At 34.2% G+C, this 21,390-nt stretch overlaps 2 protein-coding genes across 6 annotated transcripts; one reads left to right on the top strand and one right to left on the bottom strand.

The window, feature by feature from the left end:
• Nucleotides 1-6,421: 6,421 nt before the first annotated feature.
• LOC111436332 lies at nucleotides 6,422-16,778 on the bottom strand. 5 transcript variants are annotated; one of them, XM_023074077.1, is made up of 21 exons: nucleotides 16,664-16,778; nucleotides 16,433-16,556; nucleotides 16,105-16,265; nucleotides 15,715-15,789; nucleotides 14,580-14,695; nucleotides 14,260-14,374; nucleotides 13,889-14,017; nucleotides 13,287-13,334; nucleotides 12,944-13,110; nucleotides 12,651-12,847; nucleotides 12,249-12,541; nucleotides 11,114-11,263; nucleotides 10,603-10,965; nucleotides 10,336-10,485; nucleotides 10,145-10,220; nucleotides 9,339-9,466; nucleotides 9,027-9,227; nucleotides 7,746-7,886; nucleotides 7,537-7,665; nucleotides 7,027-7,245; nucleotides 6,422-6,706 (listed from the first exon to the last, which is right to left on the bottom strand). In XM_023074077.1, the coding sequence occupies exons 3-21, from the start codon at nucleotides 16,237-16,239 to the stop codon at nucleotides 6,548-6,550; spliced, it is 2,991 nt and encodes a 996-aa protein (XP_022929845.1). In that variant the 5' UTR covers nucleotides 16,240-16,265; nucleotides 16,433-16,556; nucleotides 16,664-16,778; the 3' UTR covers nucleotides 6,422-6,547. The 5 variants fall into 5 exon arrangements, with proteins under 5 accessions (XP_022929845.1, XP_022929847.1, XP_022929848.1 ...); XM_023074079.1 differs by having other exon boundaries at nucleotides 16,433-16,544; nucleotides 16,664-16,763; XM_023074080.1 differs by lacking the exon at nucleotides 16,664-16,778 and having other exon boundaries at nucleotides 16,105-16,260; nucleotides 16,433-16,622.
• A 3,666-nt stretch (nucleotides 16,779-20,444) lies between these two features.
• Nucleotides 20,445-21,075, top strand: LOC111436340. Its single transcript, XM_023074092.1, has one exon. The coding sequence runs from the start codon at nucleotides 20,536-20,538 to the stop codon at nucleotides 20,914-20,916; it is 381 nt and encodes a 126-aa protein (XP_022929860.1). The 5' UTR covers nucleotides 20,445-20,535; the 3' UTR covers nucleotides 20,917-21,075.
• Nucleotides 21,076-21,390: the final 315 nt, after the last annotated feature.

Raw genomic sequence — 21,390 nt, 5'->3', positions numbered from 1 at the left:
GGGGGGGGGGGGGGGGGGGGGGATCTCATATTGCTTGGAGAAGAGAACAAGTGCTAGCGAAGACGCTGGGCCCCGAAGGGGGTGGATGTTGAGATCCCACATCAGTTAGGGAGGATAATGAAACATTCTTTAAATGGTGTGGAAACAGGAGAACGAAACAAACGGTTTGGAAACCTCTCCCTAGCTGACATGTTTTAAATACCTTGAGGGGAAGCTAGAAACGAAAAATACAAAGAGGACAATATCAATTAGTAATGAGCTTAGATCGTTACACTTTATATGGTATGTTTATATTGCATCTCCCTCGTATAATATTTAAATGTCCAATAAGAATTATTATTAAATTTATTATGATTTTATACCTTTTTTAAATAGAAACTATATTAAAAAGTAATTTTTTTTTAGTAAAAATTTATTTGAAAAGAAATTCCTTGTCTAAATCTGATCTTCCTCGGGAATCTTATGTCAATGGAGGAATTCGCAGCGAAACTCCATGGAGAATCCTTTCGCTAATACCCCCAAAAATAAATAGAGGATTTTGCACCCGATCTCCATGAAAAATAATCTCTTTGATCCCCACAAAAACAAACGAAGGATTTTGTAAGAATAAAAAAAATAACGAAAATCGAGAAAGCTTCCCCACCACCGACATTATAGCCATCTCTAGAAACAATAAACAATAAGTGAAAATGTTATCCAATGATTGATACATCTCATCATTTACGACAAAAATAGGAGTATTGAAACTTCTTAAACATACAATTCCACTTTTGTTTTCCATTACACTATTTATCAACTATAAAAGTGAAATAAACCAAGCACAAATGTGTTTATATCTATCTCTTTTTCTCTCTCATTTCAATAAAAATGAGTTTATTTTCAACTCTTGCACTTTCTCTCTTAATTTCACTGTTCTTTGCTAACCAATTTACTACCATCGAAGGATCAATCTTCCAAAACCCAGAGATTATGGTGAAGATAACAAATGCTTTGAAAGTTCAAAATCAGCTCACTATTCACTGCAAATCAGGCGATGATGACTTGGGAGTCCACAAGCTAATACCTTGGGCTCGGTACGACTTCAGTTTTCATCCAAACTTATGGGGCTCAACATTGTTTTACTGTTCCTTCCAATGGTCTGGCTCGTTTCATTACTTCGATATATACATAGATAAGAGAGACAGAAAGAATTGCGAAAATATTCTTTGTTCGTGGTTTGTGAGTGAGCAAAATGTGTGTATGTTCAACTATAAAACCAATCATTATGATATTTGCTATAAGTGGTAAGGTTGGATTTTAATTTGGAAATAAATTAATGTTTTGTTTTGTTGTTCTTGTGAGTATTTTTTTTTTTTTTTTTGAAGCTTGATATGATTATAGTGTAAATGAACTATAAACTACGACATAAATTATGATATTAAGAATTGTTAACTTATTTTAGTCGTGATTGATAACCAAAACAAGTATATGAGATAAAATATTGCATTTGAAGGATTTTGGCTTGTAGTAATAGTAAGGCCTAGAACTTAACCTAGAGTAGAGGCAAGTTGGTTACAGTTGCTATCGAGTAAACATATACATATATAGGTTACATGTATGATTGAACAAATCTTAGTTTCTGCATAAATTATGTTCGATTAGTGGAAAAGAACATTGTGTAAGGTCTAATGAAACCACAAAGTCAATACGAACATTCCATTTATTTTTCCTAACTTTGAGAGAAATTAACAGAAAACATTTTGATTTATATAAGGAAAGGATAATACAAAGATATGATATAAAAGACGCTTTAAAATTAACAGAACATTCCATTTATTTTTCCTAACTCCTGCCACCGCTCGCTGCTTACAGTTGCGCGCTACTTCCGCTCTCAGTCTCAACCATAAGACCAACCAACCAATCAAGTAACTAGTCATACGACCGGTTTTGGAAATAGAGAGTTGGGTTGAGTTGGACTGCGAAACAATTTGGGGTTACTTGGATTATCAATCTAACCAACTTGAATATCGAGTTGGTCTAAAAGGCCCAACCCAAATCATCTACATCCCTAATATCCCTAATATTAACGGTCTTCCTACAAAAGAAATGTAGCCCACAAAAATTAGAACACATAAAAACAATCTCATCCTAGTTTAACGACGATCGAGGGCATGGTACCGAGTGATTTTCCCATTTAACATAGCAGCGTTTAATATGCAATGGTGAAAAACTGAGTTTGGATCACTTTCAAACATGCCCTAAATCGAACCCGAACCCTTTTAGAAGTTTTTAATTTCTCATCACTTACATAAATCCACTCATGTTTCAACTTAATTAGAATCAAATAATTGAAATGGGGACATATATGGTTTTTAGCGGTATCATTAATACCCTTTAATTTTTTTAAAAAGTTTGAAAATACTGTTGTACTTACGAACTTTAAAAAGTAACATTAATACTTCAATCCATTAAAAAAAAAAAAAACTTATTTATTATTATTTTTTTTTATCATTCCTACCCTAAAAATTGAAGATCGAGATAATTTATGAGGTGTAGATAAACGGTTTTCGTTAATATTACTCTTAAAAGTTCTTAGACATTTAATATTCGTAAACACATTTTAAGTTTTTTTAAAAATTGAAGAGTATTAATGAAGCTTAATTAAGTTCATGATTATGTATGAAACAAAATACTAACATTTTTCATCCAAAACTAACCGAAATTATGTTTTTAATTTAAATTTTTGAAATTTTAGGACCATGGTTAAAAGTTTAGTTTAGAGTATTTTTTAGACAAAGTACAACTTTATTTTTATTAATTTAAACCTGGTATCCATAACATTACGTCTTTATTGGCTAAACCATGGCGTGAATAAAATGTGTCTCAACCGAACAGACTCGAAAAGCCATTTGAATTCAATATTATTATCAAAGGTTGTGCTCAATTTTGTAATTCTATCACTTTTGGCAGCAACAAAATTGAAAGAGTGGAGGAAAGCATTTCCCTCCCAAGAATCCAAGTCTTTTGCAGAACTCAACACAATTTGGCTCGTCCTCACACTTGTTCCTGCACTCATATTCCGCCATTCCTGCAAAAATACAATACATTTCAACCACGATTCGATCGATATCGTTCGATAATTACTTCTTGTTTGATCAACTGTTTGATGATGTTTTCGTTTCTTATTTTTCATTTGTTGAAAATGTTTCGATTTTTAAAACAACACAAAATCTGTTTTGTTGTTTATGTTTCGAGTTCTTTCCAAGAACATAAATTAAAGTATCGTATGATCGTTTTTTACTTAAAAAAAAACTAAATGATCATGAAATGAGAAGAAAAAACTTACCGAGCGAAGAAAAGAGGAAGATTACAAAGACGAAGAGAACCCTTCTAAGAGCAATGGAAGATGCATATCCATAAGCCATTTTTAGTGATTGCTTTTAGAATATTGCAATGGAAAGATGTTGAAAATGGAAGTTATATATAAGAAAATGACTATGCTGCAAAGAAAATCTAACTAATAACAGTATTCATTTTTGTTTTTTGGAAAATATTAATGAATCGGTTGGATCTAATTTTAAAATCATTTTTATTATTGAAAAAAATTTAAAATTTTTGTGTTAGAAGGAGAAATTAGGGTCAATATTTTCCGACATTATTGTGACAGATGTTTAAATTTGATAATTTTGACATGTATGATCCGTAGCCAGTATAGCCATAATTAGTTTGGCCCGCAACCAATTTTCGAAGGCAGTTTTTCTTCCATGTTTTATGGCCGCTCAGAAAAACTATTTTCTCTTTCTAATATCTTGATATTTACATAGGAAATAGTAGTAGGAATTAAGTTTTGAAGGTATAGAGCCTGTAGCCCTATATCTATGAGCTTAAAGCTGAAACCCTAATTTGAAGAACGCGGTAAAAAAAATTGAGTCACGGTCAATATTGTTCGACATTATTGGGACGAATATGAATCTCCACATATCTTCATTGTAGTATGATATCGTAATTACACACCATCTATTTGGAGTGTTCATAAGCTGAGTTAGGTTGAGTTGAGATATTTTTTAAATTCAATTCAATCTTGGCGCAATCTGGACGACTATCGTTTGTTTTTATTTGCTTATCTATTTACCATTGAAGTATCAATTAAATTTATAGCTACCCGATCAAAATAATTTATTTTATAAGCTTGATCAAATTAACATGATTAGTGTAACAATCTTACAGTGGTCGCATCATGACATTTGTTTTTTACGGCTATCAAGTGGTTCGAGGGCGCCATTCGCATGTTGTCTTCTATCGTGTAGGTCATCATCTACGCTCTTAGATATGACATTTTCTCTTGAAGATCCCACATCAATTAGAGAGGTGAACGAAACATTTTTTATAAGGGTGAGAAAAACTCTAGTATAAGCGTTTTAAAACTTTGAGGGGAAGCGCAGAAGGAAAAGCCCAAAAAAAGACAATATCTATCGGCGAATTCGACATTTTAATCAAAAGTGCGTACTTTATAACAATGGGAATGAGATTATACTCTCGACGATAACCGGACCATAATTTAAATGGTAACTCATTCTCGACGATAAATGTATAATTAAAATAAATAAAATTGATTAACATATTTGATCTATCATAAGAAATTGAAATTAATTTAAATTACACCTTTGAAACAATTTCAAAATTAGGATTCATAAACTTGTTTAATTTTAAATAAAATTAAAGTTGATTACAAAACTTTCATTGTGTAAGTGAAACGTTCATTCCCAACACTGAGTAAAGTGGATCCCGTCAAACTGTCTATGTCCACTCCATAAACAATGGCCCGGTCTTAGCCCTAGCTCATACACTTGTATGATCCCTTACCCTTGGATGGGTTTAAGGAGAGTGAATCTTATCGAGTTGTCCAACACAATAAATTGGACCTAGCCTTAGTTCATGTACATGCATGATTCCTCACCCTTGGGTGGGTTTAGGAGAGTGGATCCATCAAGCTGTCCACTCCAGGGCACCTTGACTCACACACAGGAAGGGCGATGACTAGATGGACTTTGGAAAGTGGAAACGTAAAACTAAGTGCACCTAGAAACCATGGGTGAATTACACCCTTGGAATAGGAGTGTGTAGGGTTTAGAACTCAATAAGCCTAATAGGGCTAGTGAGAACTTAATGGCCATGCAATTTGTCAACTTTAGAAATGTAATGACGATATAGTTTAAGAGCCTAATTAGGGGCGTATAAGTAGTTTGCATATTAAGTACTTTGTATTCATTCTTGTTGCTCTTTGTTTTTCAAATGGTTCATAGATGATTGATTATGGTAGGGAGTGTGCAAAGTCGTGCAACTACTGAGAGGACCCTTAGATTTGTGTAAACTATTTTGTATTTATAACTCACAAAGAATATTACTGTAATCCTTTGATTTTGTATATATGTCTATTTGGAGAAATTGTTCTACTACATCAGCGGTTTTAAAAATGAAAAAATGTATCTCATTTTTCACCTTGAGTAGTGACGTCCGTGTTTCGAAGTCTTACAAAGCAAGTTGTTAACACTTTACATGATATATGCAAGAGTGGAAATTTCGAAATACACATGCAACATTACAAAACAAAGTACAACAAAATTTCCTCCACATTTGTAGAGCAAAAACTCTATATCTGCCGAAATTGTTGTCTGCAACCCTCTTTATTGTGTTTCGGGGTTAATATAATATTTTCTATTACTATTAATCCTATTAATTATTAGTATCGAATATAGAAGTAATTCATAATCATCCCATTAAATAGAAGTAATTCTTAATCATCCCATTAAGATGGATCAAAACCAACTCAATTATGTATACAATTCAACATGCCAACTATTAAACAACTTATTAGAAACACAAGACAATCAGAAATAACACCAAAATCGCCCACCCTTCCCGTAGTCATCTCCATTGCTATTACTCTACCACCTCTAACACCAATAATTTGATTTGTAGGAGCCATTTATAAGAGAGAATTTCAATAGTAGAGAAATTGTGAGAGATGACTCCTTTGCTTAACCTTCGTTGGGAAAATTTTATTTAATAAAATCTCAAACCAAATTAAGTGGTCAGGAATGTTTGTTCTTTACAAGTGGTAGGTTTGCAGCAGAATGCAATGGCACAAACCTTGAAAATCTGAATTACATGTGTTTGAACAATAAAACACACAACACATCCGTATGTACAAATCAACATGAATATGAATATAAATCTCACATACACATCTTCCTTTCAATCAGGATTTCCAATTCAGCAAATATTGTACAAAAACAAGGAGATATCAGATATTATGATTACTTTAGGAACACACAAACTTTCCCAAGACCTATCTAAATGTATCTAAACCAACTATTCTGGCCAAATACACTCTGACTCCGATGTTGCTTGCTATTCGAAAGCATCATTTGTATTACCAAACTAAAACTAACTCGATCGACCACAATTTAATATGAAGAATGAATGAATGACTGGACAGTGGAATATTGAAGTAGCTTAATGGGAATACAAACTAGCCTTTTAGCATGTAAATTACAGCTAAGTTCTTCTAGCATCCAGCAGCTTTTAAGAATTTGTCATATGGACTTGAAGGAGGTAACCTTAACGAGTGACGCCCATATTCATGTGAACAAAGAAGCGGCTGATCGTGTCTTTTGTTGGTCTCCTTAGTATAATACTTCACATCCCCCGGAACGATTTCCATTGTCTGAATTGATAACGACAAGAGAAATTAGTAGTAGTTTTTCCTGGTTCGATGAAATAATATAACTAAATTCTATAGCTAGAAGAGGGAAAACTATTCAATGTGGCAAACACATTGTCGTGGCACCGTGAAACCATAAATTTTAGTTTCTCTTTGTAACATCCAACGGTATAAAACTGTTAGCCACATTGTATCAAGCTCCTTGAATAATTTCTTCCAAAAGAGCCCGAAGGAAGAGCGGATTCTTTCTTCGAGCTCAGAAAAGATCAATAAGAATATGGAGTAAGATAGGCTACCACAACTTTTGAAATGATATTACTTACATTGACAGGTAAAGGAGAAGGTAAAGTTTCAATTTCACTGGAGAGTACTATTGCCTTCTCTTCCTTTGTGTCTTCCTTTTTGTGCTTGAAACTATGAAGCACCGACATTTTCTGCTGTTTGCAAGTTATGAGGGCCTCACATTGACTTTTCATTTGATCATACGGAACAGGTGCCGAAGAAACTGGGAAGCTCGCAACCTGTCTGGCTGTTTCGAGCACCTGTAAATAGTACGGACATCACTCCACTGAGCCAACCTCTCAAGATATATACATATTAGCGGGGATATCCTAAGTTTCAGCAACAAGTAGTAGATGCATACTAATTCTCATTGCAATAACACTACACAACAAAGCAGAAAGCATAAGTTCATAATTGGAGAAAATAAAAAATAAAGCGTTCACTAAGGTATAATGCTCTGATATATTCCATAAGTGCAAAATAGAAGGATTCATGTTGATAGGATTAAACAAGAACTTGAAAACTGGAGCACCATGAAATGTTTGTCTTACTGATTCCAAAAGCTGATTAACGCTTAGAATGTCGAGGTTACTGATAGAAATTGATGTTTTATGATTGGACTGGCTTCCACTAGGCTCGAGGAAGGCTTCGTCATCTGTCAAAACATCAGGAGACATACCCTGAAAGAAACACATCATGATTTTACTGATACTCTTTTAAAGGATAATGGTAAGTGACATACAACTTAAACAGGTCTCACCTCATCATAATCTGGAAATGCCAGCTTAGCAAGTGGAGAACTTGAATGTGGTGTCTCCATAAATAATGGAGCTCCTAACGGGTATGCCTCATCAGGCGAAAACCCGTGTAAAAGCTGCTCTTTAACACTTGATAGATCAGCCTAAAAGAAAATAAAGTTCATTAACACAATTTTTAACACTTGTACATCTTCCCTCATGCTTTTCAATTTTCCTTGATTTTAAGGTGCTACCTTGATTCTGATTTTTAAAAAATGTATTGAGAGTATCCACCCCTCATGTATGTATGTGTAAGTATATTTTGATAGGAAATAATATCTTTGAAAGACTTGCTCATATCAGCTGTGCGGGGGTGGTCACTCTTTCTTTGATATGCTTCCTCCTAGTGTTTTAATCTCTTAAAGTGTCTTAAAAGATCCCCCAAGTTATCATTAACTAAATTGGGTGTCCTTGCAAGGTTCTGCAAATGCCCCCGGCCCAAGATTCGGCACCTAACGGCCCCGACGTTCTTCTGCATCCCTTATAACCTAACCATGCTACCTACTAACCATAAGTTCGCTTGTTTGATTGAAAACTTTCTCCAATACCAACACAAGCTTTGTCCTCACTCATATGCTTCCCACTAAAATTCTCAAGAAGTCGCCTAATATAAAATTGTTCCAAGCCAAACACACTTGACTTGTCCGATGATTGAGATATATAAAAGAAAGCACTTTGTTGGGACATAGGTAGTAACTATTGTTCTTTTCAAGTTTTTCTTGATGGTGGTCATGATTCATTCATGTATCCCTCCTCTTCTTGGGTGCTACAGTTTCTGTTTCTTAAGCGTTTCGAAGATGTTCATCTCCCCTAAACTAATTATAATGGGTTTCATATGCCTATAATACAGCAATATAATTAGCTTGGAGAAGTCTAACTTTTTAGGTATTGAGAGTTTCTGGGAAGATGGTTGATCTATTTCCAGTTTGATGCATCTCTTGGAAGGTTGTTTCAAGGGTATTTTTCCGTTCTTTTCTTCCTCTCTCTCTCTCGTACTCTCTCTTTTTTTAATTAGAAAATTTCCTTTCGACTTTATCCTTTCAGATCAGAGCCCTGTTCGATCTTTAGTTCCAGTTACCATTTTTATCTCGTTTTATTAGACAATTTTGCTTATCTTTTTCCATGAAAGCCTCATTTTTCAATAACAATTTTTTTAAAAAAAAATACTGCTTAACCAAACACTATAACTACAAGTTAATCGTTTTAAAAAAAAATTAATTATGAAGTGTGATAAGAATCAATACCTCTGAGAGATTGGCATATTTAATCGTAAAGTGTGAGACCACAGTTTCCTTCAACTGCTGTTCATCTAATTCAAGTGTTGCTAGAAACTTCTTTGCAGCGAATTCATCTTCTTCTGACCCAAATGCTACACTATCCTTTCCAGACGACACACGAACAGCCTGCAGCCTGGTATCATTAACCGACTGAAGGTGAGGATCAACCTGTCAGATTCAAAAGTTCAACTCCATAATTTTAGCACATTTGCTGCACAAAATAATCAATCTAAGTACAAGAGAATGTACTGATCCTATTTGACAGGTTTGAAGATTAACCATTTTATTATCTAATGATGCTTTAATGATGGGAGTCAACTCTGGGAGACCACCCGCCCGGGCTGAAAACAGAAGCATAAACGATGCCATGGAGAAGAGAGATCTTCTGCGAGAGGGTGGTAAACCGCCTTCAATAGGAACACAGAGATCTGTTAGTGGAAGGTACAACACAGGATGCTTAACATGTAGAAAGAATTCTTCATTAGAAACACTGAAATAATATACAAAGTTTATCAAAAGACAATATATCTAATGGTCACATGGTTCAGGAGAAGCAGAATAAAAGTTATCATTTTAAGTTATTAACGAGATAGGTAACAAGTTCTTAATGTTCAAACTTGAAAACCTTGTTTTGCTTCCAACTATATAATAGAAAAGATATAATCACGAACTGCACAAGAATGTCAACTGAAAGTAAACTATCCCAAAATGATTCGCATGGAAAGATTCAATATCGCTATATTCAAACCCTCTCATTGGTGTTCTCTTGCTAATTTGTTTTCTCACTATTCCCCTAAGATATTTATAGTGAATTGAGATGCATTTATTTTTACTCAAAAGGGTTTGTGTAGTATACTTTTGTAGTTTTTTTTAACTCTCTTTTAAGACTTTTTTTTTTCCTTGAAATAGTTTTGTATCTTTTTCTTTATTTCAATGAGAATGAGAAGGTCGTATCTTGTTAAAGAAAATTACAGAGACCGAATCCCAAAATTCACGAGCGTCTAGGCAGGCACAGTAAGCTCAAGGCTGCCCTTTTCCCACATAATGAATAGTTTCCTAATAACTACAAAATGATTTCAGATTACCTTCTTGATCCACAGCTATGCTTCGAAGGGAAAATGCCAGCTGAAAACATCGTACGAGAGCCATGTGGCTTGAAGTCTGTTAAGAATCACGACTTAGCAGTTCTTTTTGTTTTTCAGATCAACATTTAAGAGTGAACTCCTAAGACTCCAAACAAACTAAGTTATCAAGTAAATTTATCCAAAGAATTCACCTTAGACCGGGTAAATAGCAAAGCTATGCTATAAGTGTGGGCCATAGCCTCAAAATTTGCAGGGGTATTATCCGAAGATGTAGCTTGAACCCAGATTGACGAGAGCAGGAGACTCACTTGGTGACTGCTTAACCGGAGGGAAGTCAACTTCTGGAAAGTTTAAACATATGACTCTAATTTTCATTATAGAACACTTCCATAGAGCAATGAATATATTATGCACAATTTACCGATAGTAAGAAAAGATAAGTGTTCAGAATTTCATACAGTTTTTGCCTCGCTGAAAATGTGATTGAAGCTGGAGGATCCATGCATAGATGGATGTGTGACAGATTTCTCGGTGATTAAGTCGACTGGTTGACTTTCTTCCATTCGTACCCCATTTATGGGTTCTGATGCATGTTTGTCTTCATCTTTAAAGGAGAAACTTCCACTAATCAATTTCTGTGTTGCACAGCCAAATGGTAACCATGAAACATGTTTTGAGGAAATCGCATTCAGTTCCATCCTAGGACACTTAATGGATGGCATAAGCACTATAGAGAAAATGTCGTGGGCTCCAATTCGAGTCTCGAGATCAGGGTGAGCCATTGCTAAAAGCAACTGATGAAATAGAGCATCAGGAAAAGCCTGAAGAAAAAACATGATAGATTTAGGATCTAAGTTTCACATAATCTCGGGATCCAGCAGCACATGTATGTCTCCTAAGCTCAGACAGTCCTCTCCTATCTCAAAAACAATGCAAAAAACATAAAAATTTTGCAGTAAGGTTACTTGCCTTCCTGTAATAAGAAACATTAGGAATAGATGATACCGCCATTGCAGTCTGATAAATAGCGGATATTGTTGCTCGAGCTGAAATATTATTATTTGGAATATTCTCCAGCACAACAGCTAGCGTATCAAGTATGGGTCCCGCATCCCCTACCTGTTAGTTTCAAATGGTTTTAGTGAAAAACATGCAGTGTAAACCACAGTCCCTCCAGAATGAAATAATGAGGACAAGCTATTATTATTTGGAAACTCTATATCAATAATGATAGAAAAATATCCATTTATTTATTTATATTTATTAAAAGGAAGATAGTGTATTTAACAATTCTTGAGAGCAAGTAAAAACAAAGGAAAGAGAGGAAAAGATCAACAAATGCATAGTACATACTCTAGTGCCCAACCACAGCAAATCGAATTATTGAAAAGTAAAATAAAGAACCCACATGTGGAGGGATGGCTGAAAAGAAATAGGAGAAAATATTGAAAAAAAAAATCGATAATCAAACACCATTAGATTTAAGGTAGAAACCAACTTTCGAGGGATTACTTAAGCCAAAGTGTTTTGAGGTCTATAGCCAAAAAGCAAATTTCAATAGACTTTGTAGAATTAGATATAAAAACATTGTACAAGAAGACCACATGGCCTACCATAAGTTCTGAGACAAAAGGGGTTAAGCAAAAGACCACGCAGCAATAACACTCTAAATATTAGCTCTGCCAAAATCGGAAAGCATAAGGGATTTATGAAAATACCCCCATTATTATCGAGGGAAAATAATCGTGATGATTTGATATGCATACATTTCTTAAGAATTCCATAGTTATTTTTAACTATTCTTGTAAAGGATCTTATGAATCAATGGTCCAAGTATGACAAAATGTTCCGTTTAACAGACATGGACAGTATAGTAAGACAAGAAATAAAAAAAAACAAAAAAAAAACCATATATTCATACATGGCTGAAGAGACTTGTACGAAAGGCCTAACATAAAACTGGATATTTCAGGAGGCTCAGAAAGTAATATGCCATAAATGGACAAGTTTTGGGGTTCATTTCATCATTGCCTATCAAACTCAATAACATCCAATTATCAGAATAAATGTGAAAAAGAAAAGAAAAGAAAAGAAAAGAACCAACCTTCTTTGAGAGCTGAGAAATGCAATTTTCCAATGCCAACTGAAGGTCGGTACTCCATTTATCTGTGTCGCGTCCATTGCTAGATGCTTCAGATGAACATAGTAGGCACTTCCGTAGATGTTTTATCAAATCAGTGATAGCCCCAATAATAGTAACCGAGGCTAGCGGTTTTGCATTTTGAACAAGTTGTGTGGTTACATTGATAATATCTGTTTGAATCTGAGGCTCTTTTACAATACTTTTATGATCCAAGTGCTTGACAAGAATCGGAAACAAAAGATACGAGTTGTCACCTGGTATCAAGGAAAAAGTTTCACCAAAGAGGGGGGAAAATCAAACGATGGACAACAGTAGAATAACTGCTAAAAGAAACATACAACAACAATAAGTTTCAAATATAACCTGATTCAGCCAAAAGCGATTGCATAAATGACAATACCGAGCAGGCAAGTCCTTTTTCTAATGACCATTGATTTTCAGTATCAAAATGATGAAATAGAGGTTCAAACATACGCCTGACAGTTGTAGCTTCCTTTGCCAATCTAGCCATATTACACAAGCAAACTCTAGACCAATAAGAAGGGTTCTTGGACATATCCCTGTGATAATGGTGGATGATGTAAGAAACGAGCCCAGTGATCATGTCCGAACAAATAATAGTTGAACCAATTAAACTAATAGAACTATGGACTTACGTTTCAGCTTCCAAATTGATAAAATGGTTAAATGTTGAGACCTTTTGATTAACATCTAATATAGAAGAGCTATGGTTTTCTACTTTATCCTGTCCTTCAATGTACTGAGCCTCTGAATGAGAATACTGTCCATCTACTACGTAGTTCTCCAAAACCACTGATATAATCTATTTCGAGGACAAGTTAGAAAATTTCATATTAGCATGGATCCCAACAATATCTTGTACACACCAACAAAAAATCCTTTGAATTTTACAAGTTAAAAAAAGCACACAAAATACTCCGACGCCCTTGGTATTTCTGGGAAAAAGAAAAACGACGACAAGATTAAGAGACAGCTCACTTTGTCAAAGTCCATTGAGATGTGAGATTGCTCGCCCATGAACAATATCTACAAAAATATTTTTTAAAGCAATGCATCAGAATATTATCTAAACGAAGTAAATAATTGTATTAATGAGTTAACCGGAAAAAGAAAAAGAATCAAACTGGGAAAATAACCAGCGATTTCAATCATCAGGTTTCATAAGAGAAGCAGAATCCAAGAAGGGAATAGTTCTATCAATCTAAATAATCAGATCTTCTAAGAGAAATCGTGAATCCGGTAAGCGAATATAGGACAGTGGATGTACCAGCAATCTCAATCATCACATGTATTAAGAGAAGCAGAATCTAAGTAGGATCTAATCTACAAAAGGTGAAGAACGCATCCAAAGAAATTTAATAATCATGGATAGAAGGGACTTTGCTAAATAGTATCAGACAGAGGGATTTTGAGATTCAGATATGAGAATGCTCTTGGCAGTAATCTATTTTGACCATTTCAAATTTGATAATCATGGATGCAGATGACAAATCAAAACGATGAAAAGAAAGTTGTACTCAAAATACATTTACAATTATCTAGAGTATTAGCATCAGACCGAGAGAGGGAGAGAGTAATACCATAGAAGCTAGAGCTTGAAGTCCAGCTGACCGCAAATGAGGTGCCTCCCCATTACTCTCACCTTCTAGAGCCAATTGGCAAAGTTTTGGAATGATGCCCTCTAAGTTGAACATATATGTATTATCTGTCTACTTTATTTGGATAGTTAGTGTCACATAATCACTAAATGATAGGGCAGAAGATTAAAAGAGAGAGTCATCTTCATTAAGATACAAGGGAATACCATCCTTGCAAAGCTTCTACTTACACAGGATGCAAAAAAATTACAAATGCATTATCCATCAGTGGGTAAAGTACGTAATAACAATTTCACATGCAACATAATAACAAAATCAACAATGAAACTTCTTAATGTATATTCTTCAAGTACCTGGCTACGTATGAAATCAACAAGGATATTGCAACCAAGAATCTGCACATCATCATGCCGTGTTTGTTCTAAAAGAGTTCGAGAAATCCCAATTAAGCTATTAGCAAATAGTGGCCTGCAAGAGTTGAAGTGTTTAGGTAAATGACATGCAGAAAATCTGATTTCATGAAAGATCAAAGTACATGTTTTCCAAGCCTAGATCGTAAGATTTTATTCAATACTATCATATGTAATAGTAATTCAAAAGTAAAGTGGTACTCGAACTCTCAAAACGAATGATTCCACTTAAATTACACAATAATTTAGTAAATCAAACTTACATCTGGTCTTTGCACATTAATAGAAGTTTTCTGTATATACATATTACAACTTTCACATATCCAAAGTTCTCATTCCGCAAATCTTTGTAGCATCTTCGCTCCAGGTGTTCGGTAATCTACAAAGTCAAAATCAAAGAACAAGAGAAAGAGTGAAAAACTTAGCTGGGACATTTAATAAACAAGTTTAGTGCGTTTAGTGAAACAGTGTTACACACGCCAAAATGCAGACCAAAGAGCCTTTGGAAGAAAATAACAAGAAGGGGCTTTGGCTGTTAAGAGTCGGAAACAAAAGACCGCCACGTAAAAGAAAGTAATATGCAAGCTAGGGACTAAAGGAAGCATGAACAGTATGAAATTCTAAACCTCCTCTAAAGACCCCGCAATACCCATAAAAATCCTTCTATTCCAAATATAGTATAAGATAGTTAAGACACCACTTATCAGTGGAAACCTTTAATTCCAAAAAGGTGGAAACAAGAATAACTTCTAACAACACAGTGTGACATGACTCAATCAAAACTAAAACCACACGCAAAATACCTGCAGTAAGCCCAACCAAATTGTCTTTCCAAATGAACGCCTCCAAAATACATGATCAAAATCCTAAGTTTATAAGGAACGTACTACTAAGGCATAAGCATCAAAGAGGGTCTTTCTAGATAAAATTCATGGAGTTGATTCTCCCAAAGACAGCAGCAGGCCAAGAGAATATTTGAACTTTCTTTGAGATTTTAACCTCCCAAAGCTTAGAAGAGAAAGAAGAATGTAGTCCGTTGGGTGAAAAAACAAGGCTATAAATATCCATAACCTTTCTTTCAGATTGCTGTTCTTAATTTATTTTTCACACTGCATCTTTGACTTCTTATTTCAAAAATCAATATTAAGAGTGACATATCAAAAACCTTCTTGTGACTCGATCGAGTTTATCATGTACATCAGACAAAAGGGTTTTTTGTAGCTGCTAACCTACTGCATTTATGTATGACTCTTATACAAATATTTCATAACCAGAAAACAAATCCAAGGATTCCTAAAATCGAAATTGCAACCAATTCATCTTGAAACTACAACAGCTTTTGCTTAAAGACAGAAGAAGATTTCAAGTATGAATAAGAGGGGAAAAAAAGTTACATACCTTGGGAATACGCAACGGGTTCTTTGAAGCATAGTCACAGAGTTTACAAATTTGTCTATCATTTGGTTCAGCATCCTAGCAGATGAAGTTATAAAATAAGTAGACATATAAAAATTGAAATGTAAATCTACAGTAAATAAGATCAAGAAACTATACAACACAATACATCTTTTCTTACGAACACATTTGTTATAGCCAAAATCATTGTCATTGATTCATTGTTATCAGAAGAGTAAGAGAAGTGAAGAATAAGAGTCGCTAGACTTCCAAAATCCATGGTTATTAATTCACAATTCCAGAACTCTTACCTGAATCCAATTTGTTCTTACTCTAAGACTAGCAAAATTGGCACAATCATTTAAAGCTTACACGCAAAGACTAACTCCTCACCTGATTACGAGGAAATATATCAGCAAGGAACTTCTTGTATCGTTTCACAGGCTGTCTTGATCTCGCCCGCATAGAAGGACAGAAGAAACAGATGCTACCACAGGCAGGAATAACCCGCCTAGACATAACCCCCATGATTTCTCAAGAAATTCAAACCTGCTCTGAAAGCCCACGAACAGAATCACACGAACTCATGAACAATTGTAATTCAAGACAACCAAAGAAGAACAAGTTTATATAGGTCATAACATACTGTCAGTATTAAATCGATTCAAAACCCAGCAATGAAATGTGATGAATTATTGAAGCAGAGAAAGAGAGATCTTACCAAACTGAAACAGAAGCTCAACAAGTAAAGCGGCGGTGTTCACCAATAAGAAATCAAACTCTGATCGGAATTGCGATCAAGCTATACTACTGCGGGCGTGATCTATAGCACCCTGAAGAAAAATCTTCCAAATTTTAGAAAGAAATTTTCAAAACCCAGAAATGGGTCAATTCAGAAAATGGAAAAATCGTAGAAATTAAAGAACAAAAAGAAAAGCAAAATTAAAAATACCTGAAATGGCGTAATGTGGAGGAAGAGAGAAATCTAAACAATAATCGCGAGATAAAAAAAAAACAAAATTAAATTAAAAACAAAATTAAATTAAAAACAAAAAAACAAAAAGGGAAAAATGAATGAAATTCCGAAGAAAAAATTAATATGAAAATGACAAAAGTCCCAACGGTCCCGTAAATGAAGGGATCATACTCCCTTTCTTTTTACAGAGTGATTTCTAAATACACCCCCATCCAAATCTCTTTTCTCACCTACATCAACGTTGCTTTTCTTTTTCTGATTATTTTAATAAAAAGAAAAAAAAAAGGTTTTAATTTAAATTCTACAACTTTATTATATTTTGTTTCTATTTACTCACTTTTTGTAATTGGTGTAGCTTTTCAAATATCTGCTTTTAATGATAAAAATTAAATAATTTATTTACTAAATTTAATCTTAAATTTAATATTATCCGACTCTATATATGTAACCATCATACTTTACTATATGATGTAGAAGTCGTCATTTAATAGGTGGTTCTTTGTCTTAATCTAAAAGGTATTTAATGTACCTCCTCCAACCGGTAATAAATGTATAAAACCAAATAGTTTAATTAAAAATTAATAAGATTTAAATCTCGAATCATTAATTTCATAGAAATTTTAATTTGCTCCCTAATGATATGGAACTATTAATTAAATAAAATTATGGTGTACGAGTTTGATTGGATAAAAAAAAAATTGGATCAACCTGAAATTTTAATAGAGTTCACAACTCAACCAAACCCTCTATTATCCATTTGGTTGAATTATCTAATTGTTTTAGTTAATTATTTTAAAAATCTTACTTATCAACAATCATAACGGGTTACTAACCTCTGCTACAAAAATATTATTAATCTTTTAAAGAATAGAGTAAGGTTGAGTTAAGTTAGATTGCATCCCTATATCAGTCAAATTGATTCGACAAAAAAAAAAAAAAAAGTCAAATTATAAACTGAACCCAATTTTTTATTTTCTAAAATTTCTATCAAATCCAAATCCAAAAAAGAAAAAAAATTAAATAATTTGAATATTTCGAGTAATGGAGTCATACGTAACACTATATATATACATGTGTGTATATGTAATATATCTTTTCTACTCTAAATGAGTCCAAGTGGGATTTTGGGGTATGCCATAAATGCAGGGTAGGTGTGTGGGGTGAGACAAGGGGTTCCCTTAATCGATGGCAAAAGGCATAGCTGTCCCAAATTTGGCTGCTTCTTTACCAAGCAATTTCCTAAACTTTGGCCTGCATTATAACCCACGCCAATTCTCTCTTGTCACTATCTTCCGGTCTCAATCAATGCTTCATTGTTGTTTACATTTTTGTTTTTCAAATTTTTTTGTCCAAAACCGAGTAGGTGTCGGTGCAAACGTTGCTCCCAAGGCTGAAAATGAGGAAGTCGACATTGATGCATTAGTAGAGATGTTTATGGATCGAGCTGAAATGGAGAAGTCTTCTCCATTCTCGTTGTAACGGTCCTATTTTTCTTAATAAAATAGAGACATCATGACATGCATAACATGCCTATTATACGCGGAAAAAAAAAGACTTTTATATTGATGTCGTCATCCGTATAGAGGTGTCTTACTTTTATCTGAAAAAAAGTAGCACATTGCTTGAGTATTTAAAAATACTTAGTAAGCTCGGTTGGGGTCGAAAAATGCAAATACAAACAATCATGGTGGGACCTATCTTTTCATAAAGATCATGACATGGTCTTGGGTTCTATTTTTCAGTTCAATCAGGGTTGGATGTATAGTACTTCCTCACACACGACTCACTCACGTACACATGAACCCATAGCAGGCTTGTATATGTATCCTTGGGCCTGACTCGTCAAGCTAGCGTCTGCTAATGCTATAGAACGCCAAGGTGGGAAAGGGTCCACATAATATCATGATGAACATAGATATCGTAAAGTATGCGTCCTTGCTAAAACATAACGAGTACGTATCCCGATGCACCGCATAATATCATGGCGAACATAGATATAGTAAAGTATGTGTCTTTTCTAAAACTAATGGGTAAATATCCTGATGCACGTGTCATACAAAATACATAAGGTCCCATAACATTAAAACATGACATATATTCATGATGCTAGTCGTACTTCCATTCTTTTCCTCCATTTCTTAATTAATTAAGACATATATTTCCAAGGTAACCATTGTAAAGTTGAATTGGACTTCGAGAAGGAGATTCAGGCTAATACGAAAGATAATTAGTGACTTTGGGTTAGGCAAACCAAGTAAATGACTTTATTAATTACTAGTTTGGTCGGATGAATTGTTTGAAGTATAAACGCTGTGTGTCCTATGACCACTGTATGTGTCGTGCCTTGTGATTGTTTAATGTTTGTTTATTATGTCATTGTTGTAATGTTAGTATTCTATGTCGTGGAACTCGATATTTTATGTTGTAAATATGAGATACTATGTTATGGAATATCATGTTGAAACGTTATGCCACGTGAAACTATGGTATGTTATGGAATATGTCATATGAAACTATGTCATGTTATGGAAAGTGTTAAACGATATTATACATTACATTATGAGATGACATGAAATGATTAAATTATATATGCAACGAACTAAGGTATAACTTGCATCAAGATACATATCATGATTTTAAACTAGGTAGACTTCATACATACTGTATGTTCACGTTTATCGGAATACTTCCCCACTATGATTGGTACAAATGCACACACTATGATGTTATGTTACGGTATTATGTAAACCATAATATAGTGTATGCTTCTTTCCATCCATGGTATACCAACAACATGAATGTACGCTAGTTGAAGGCCAAGTTCCAGAGGTGCATATACGATCTCGCCTGGCGGCTATGTGCGCATATGTGAGTTATGTGTAGATACTAAACATCAAATTCTATCTGAACAGAAGTAGAAACCAAGATCATGACATAATGTTCTATGAAAGGCTTAGTCCTAAACATGACTCCCTGTGATTGTAATTTCTAACCCCAATCGTGAAGGGTTATTGAACCATGTTCTACTCCTATTTTTCAAGTAAAGGTAAGGTACATATCTACATAGAAGAGCACGTCACAATGATGTCCATGAGACTAAAGTTAGGATAGATACATTCATAGTTTTTATTTATTTATTTATTTAAATTTCACATTAATTATTTTCTTTAAAATGTTTGGTTTTAATTCTTAAATTTTGTAATTAGTTTTAAAATGTGATAAGGAAGAGAGGAGAGATACATGAATGAATTAATATTGCATCCGTGATCCTGCCTATAGATGGCTAAAAATAGCTTAAAACAATTAAAAGTCGATGCTCATTTCTTTTTGGTAGCTCAAACATAGAAACTTAATAATTAAACCGGTTTTGTTTGAAACAATTCTATGTCGGGGTGACCTCGGGAGAACTTTCTTAGAATGCACTTGAGACATGGACCATGTTGCACGATTAGAATTAGTAGACTTAATTAATGCCATTAATGTGTGTAAAAATAGGAAAGCGTATACATAATTTACTACTATATTTGAACTATATAGGATATTTATTTTCATAAAAAACTTAAAGAATATTGTGTATAAACATTTTTTAATTGTATATTGAGATTTGATTAATTTAAAATTTGGGTCTTTCATTTATTTAATTTGAAAAATATCTAAGTATGTTTAAGATTATTTGATATATTATATAAATTTAAATTTTGGATTATGTGGCATTTTGTTTTGGAATATAAATATATAAATTTCTGATTTCTCGAACAAACTTGAAACAGGCAGAACAACAGAACAGAACAGAACCCGGTTTTGAAGCCCTAATATATACATCCAGTCCCTCCGCTCCTCAAATTTCCATGTCCATTAACCAGAACCACCTCCTCCGCCTGGTTCTTTCCTGCCGGAAAATCACCGCTCAGGTCACCAATCCAGACACCTCCACTATCATCGCTATGGCATCTTCCTCCGAGCAGGAATTCGTCGCCTATAACCGCTCTAAACTCCACCGCTTTCCTCGATCCAACAACTTTTGGGACTCCAAAATCGCCTCTCGCGTCGGCGAAAAGCTCGGCCACCGTTTGAAGGAGATCGGTGTCTCCGATGTTCGGATTGATCTTGCCGAAGAACTTTCCCGCCCTGTGTCCTATCGAAATAGGGTTCTGCCGCTCTTCGATTCTGTTCGGCGCTCCGGCGTCGCCGTCAATGGTGCTGAGAAGCTCGGATCAGGTGCGATTTAGCTTGGATTATTGATTTTCTTGATTCGGAGTTTATACGATTCGCGATTGAATTGAATTTAGGTCAGATATGATTCGCTCTCCTTCGTGTCGATGATTTTAGGAATTTTCTGTTTTAAATTTAGGGCACATATTATAACAATTTTGACAGATTTTCGATCTCTTTCTCTCTTTTGTCTTCGATTAAAATTGTAATAATATTCTGCTTTATTTTTATTTTAAATTTTAAGTTTATAAACACTCATTTTACTTTTTTCAATACTTTCAAAAGAATACAAATAGTTTCAGAAACTTTGTGAATTTAAAAAATTTAGATCCGATCTTATCTTTTTATTTCAATATTTTCACATCTGTTTTGAAGTCGGAACGCTATATAAAAACTTGTTAGACTCGTTCCAAGGCAAAAGCAAAATAAGCAAGAAAGACATATACTTACTAATTACATACTCTAAACGAATCTTCCGATTTCACATCAAA

Source organism: Cucurbita moschata, unplaced genomic scaffold, assembly GCF_002738365.1.
Source record: "Cucurbita moschata cultivar Rifu unplaced genomic scaffold, Cmos_1.0 Cmo_Scf00053, whole genome shotgun sequence".
In the NCBI taxonomy this organism is placed as follows: Eukaryota; Viridiplantae; Streptophyta; class Magnoliopsida; order Cucurbitales; family Cucurbitaceae; genus Cucurbita; species Cucurbita moschata.
This window is presented reverse-complemented; position numbering and strand designations above follow the sequence as displayed.

Excerpts from the sequence above, each read along its gene's own strand:
- LOC111436332 (XM_023074077.1), bottom strand. The coding sequence starts at position 16,239 with ATGGGGGTTATGTCTAGGCGGGTTATTCCTGCCTGTGGTAGCATCTGT. Across the intron at positions 13,335-13,888 it reads TTCAAGCTCTAGCTTCTATG|ATATTGTTCATGGGCGAGCA; the intron begins GTATTACTCTCT and ends ATATTTTTGTAG. Across the intron at positions 9,228-9,338 it reads CATCATTAGATAATAAAATG|GTTGATCCTCACCTTCAGTC; the intron begins GTTAATCTTCAA and ends TGAATCTGACAG.
- LOC111436340 (XM_023074092.1), top strand. The coding sequence starts at position 20,536 with ATGTCCATTAACCAGAACCACCTCCTCCGCCTGGTTCTTTCCTGCCGG.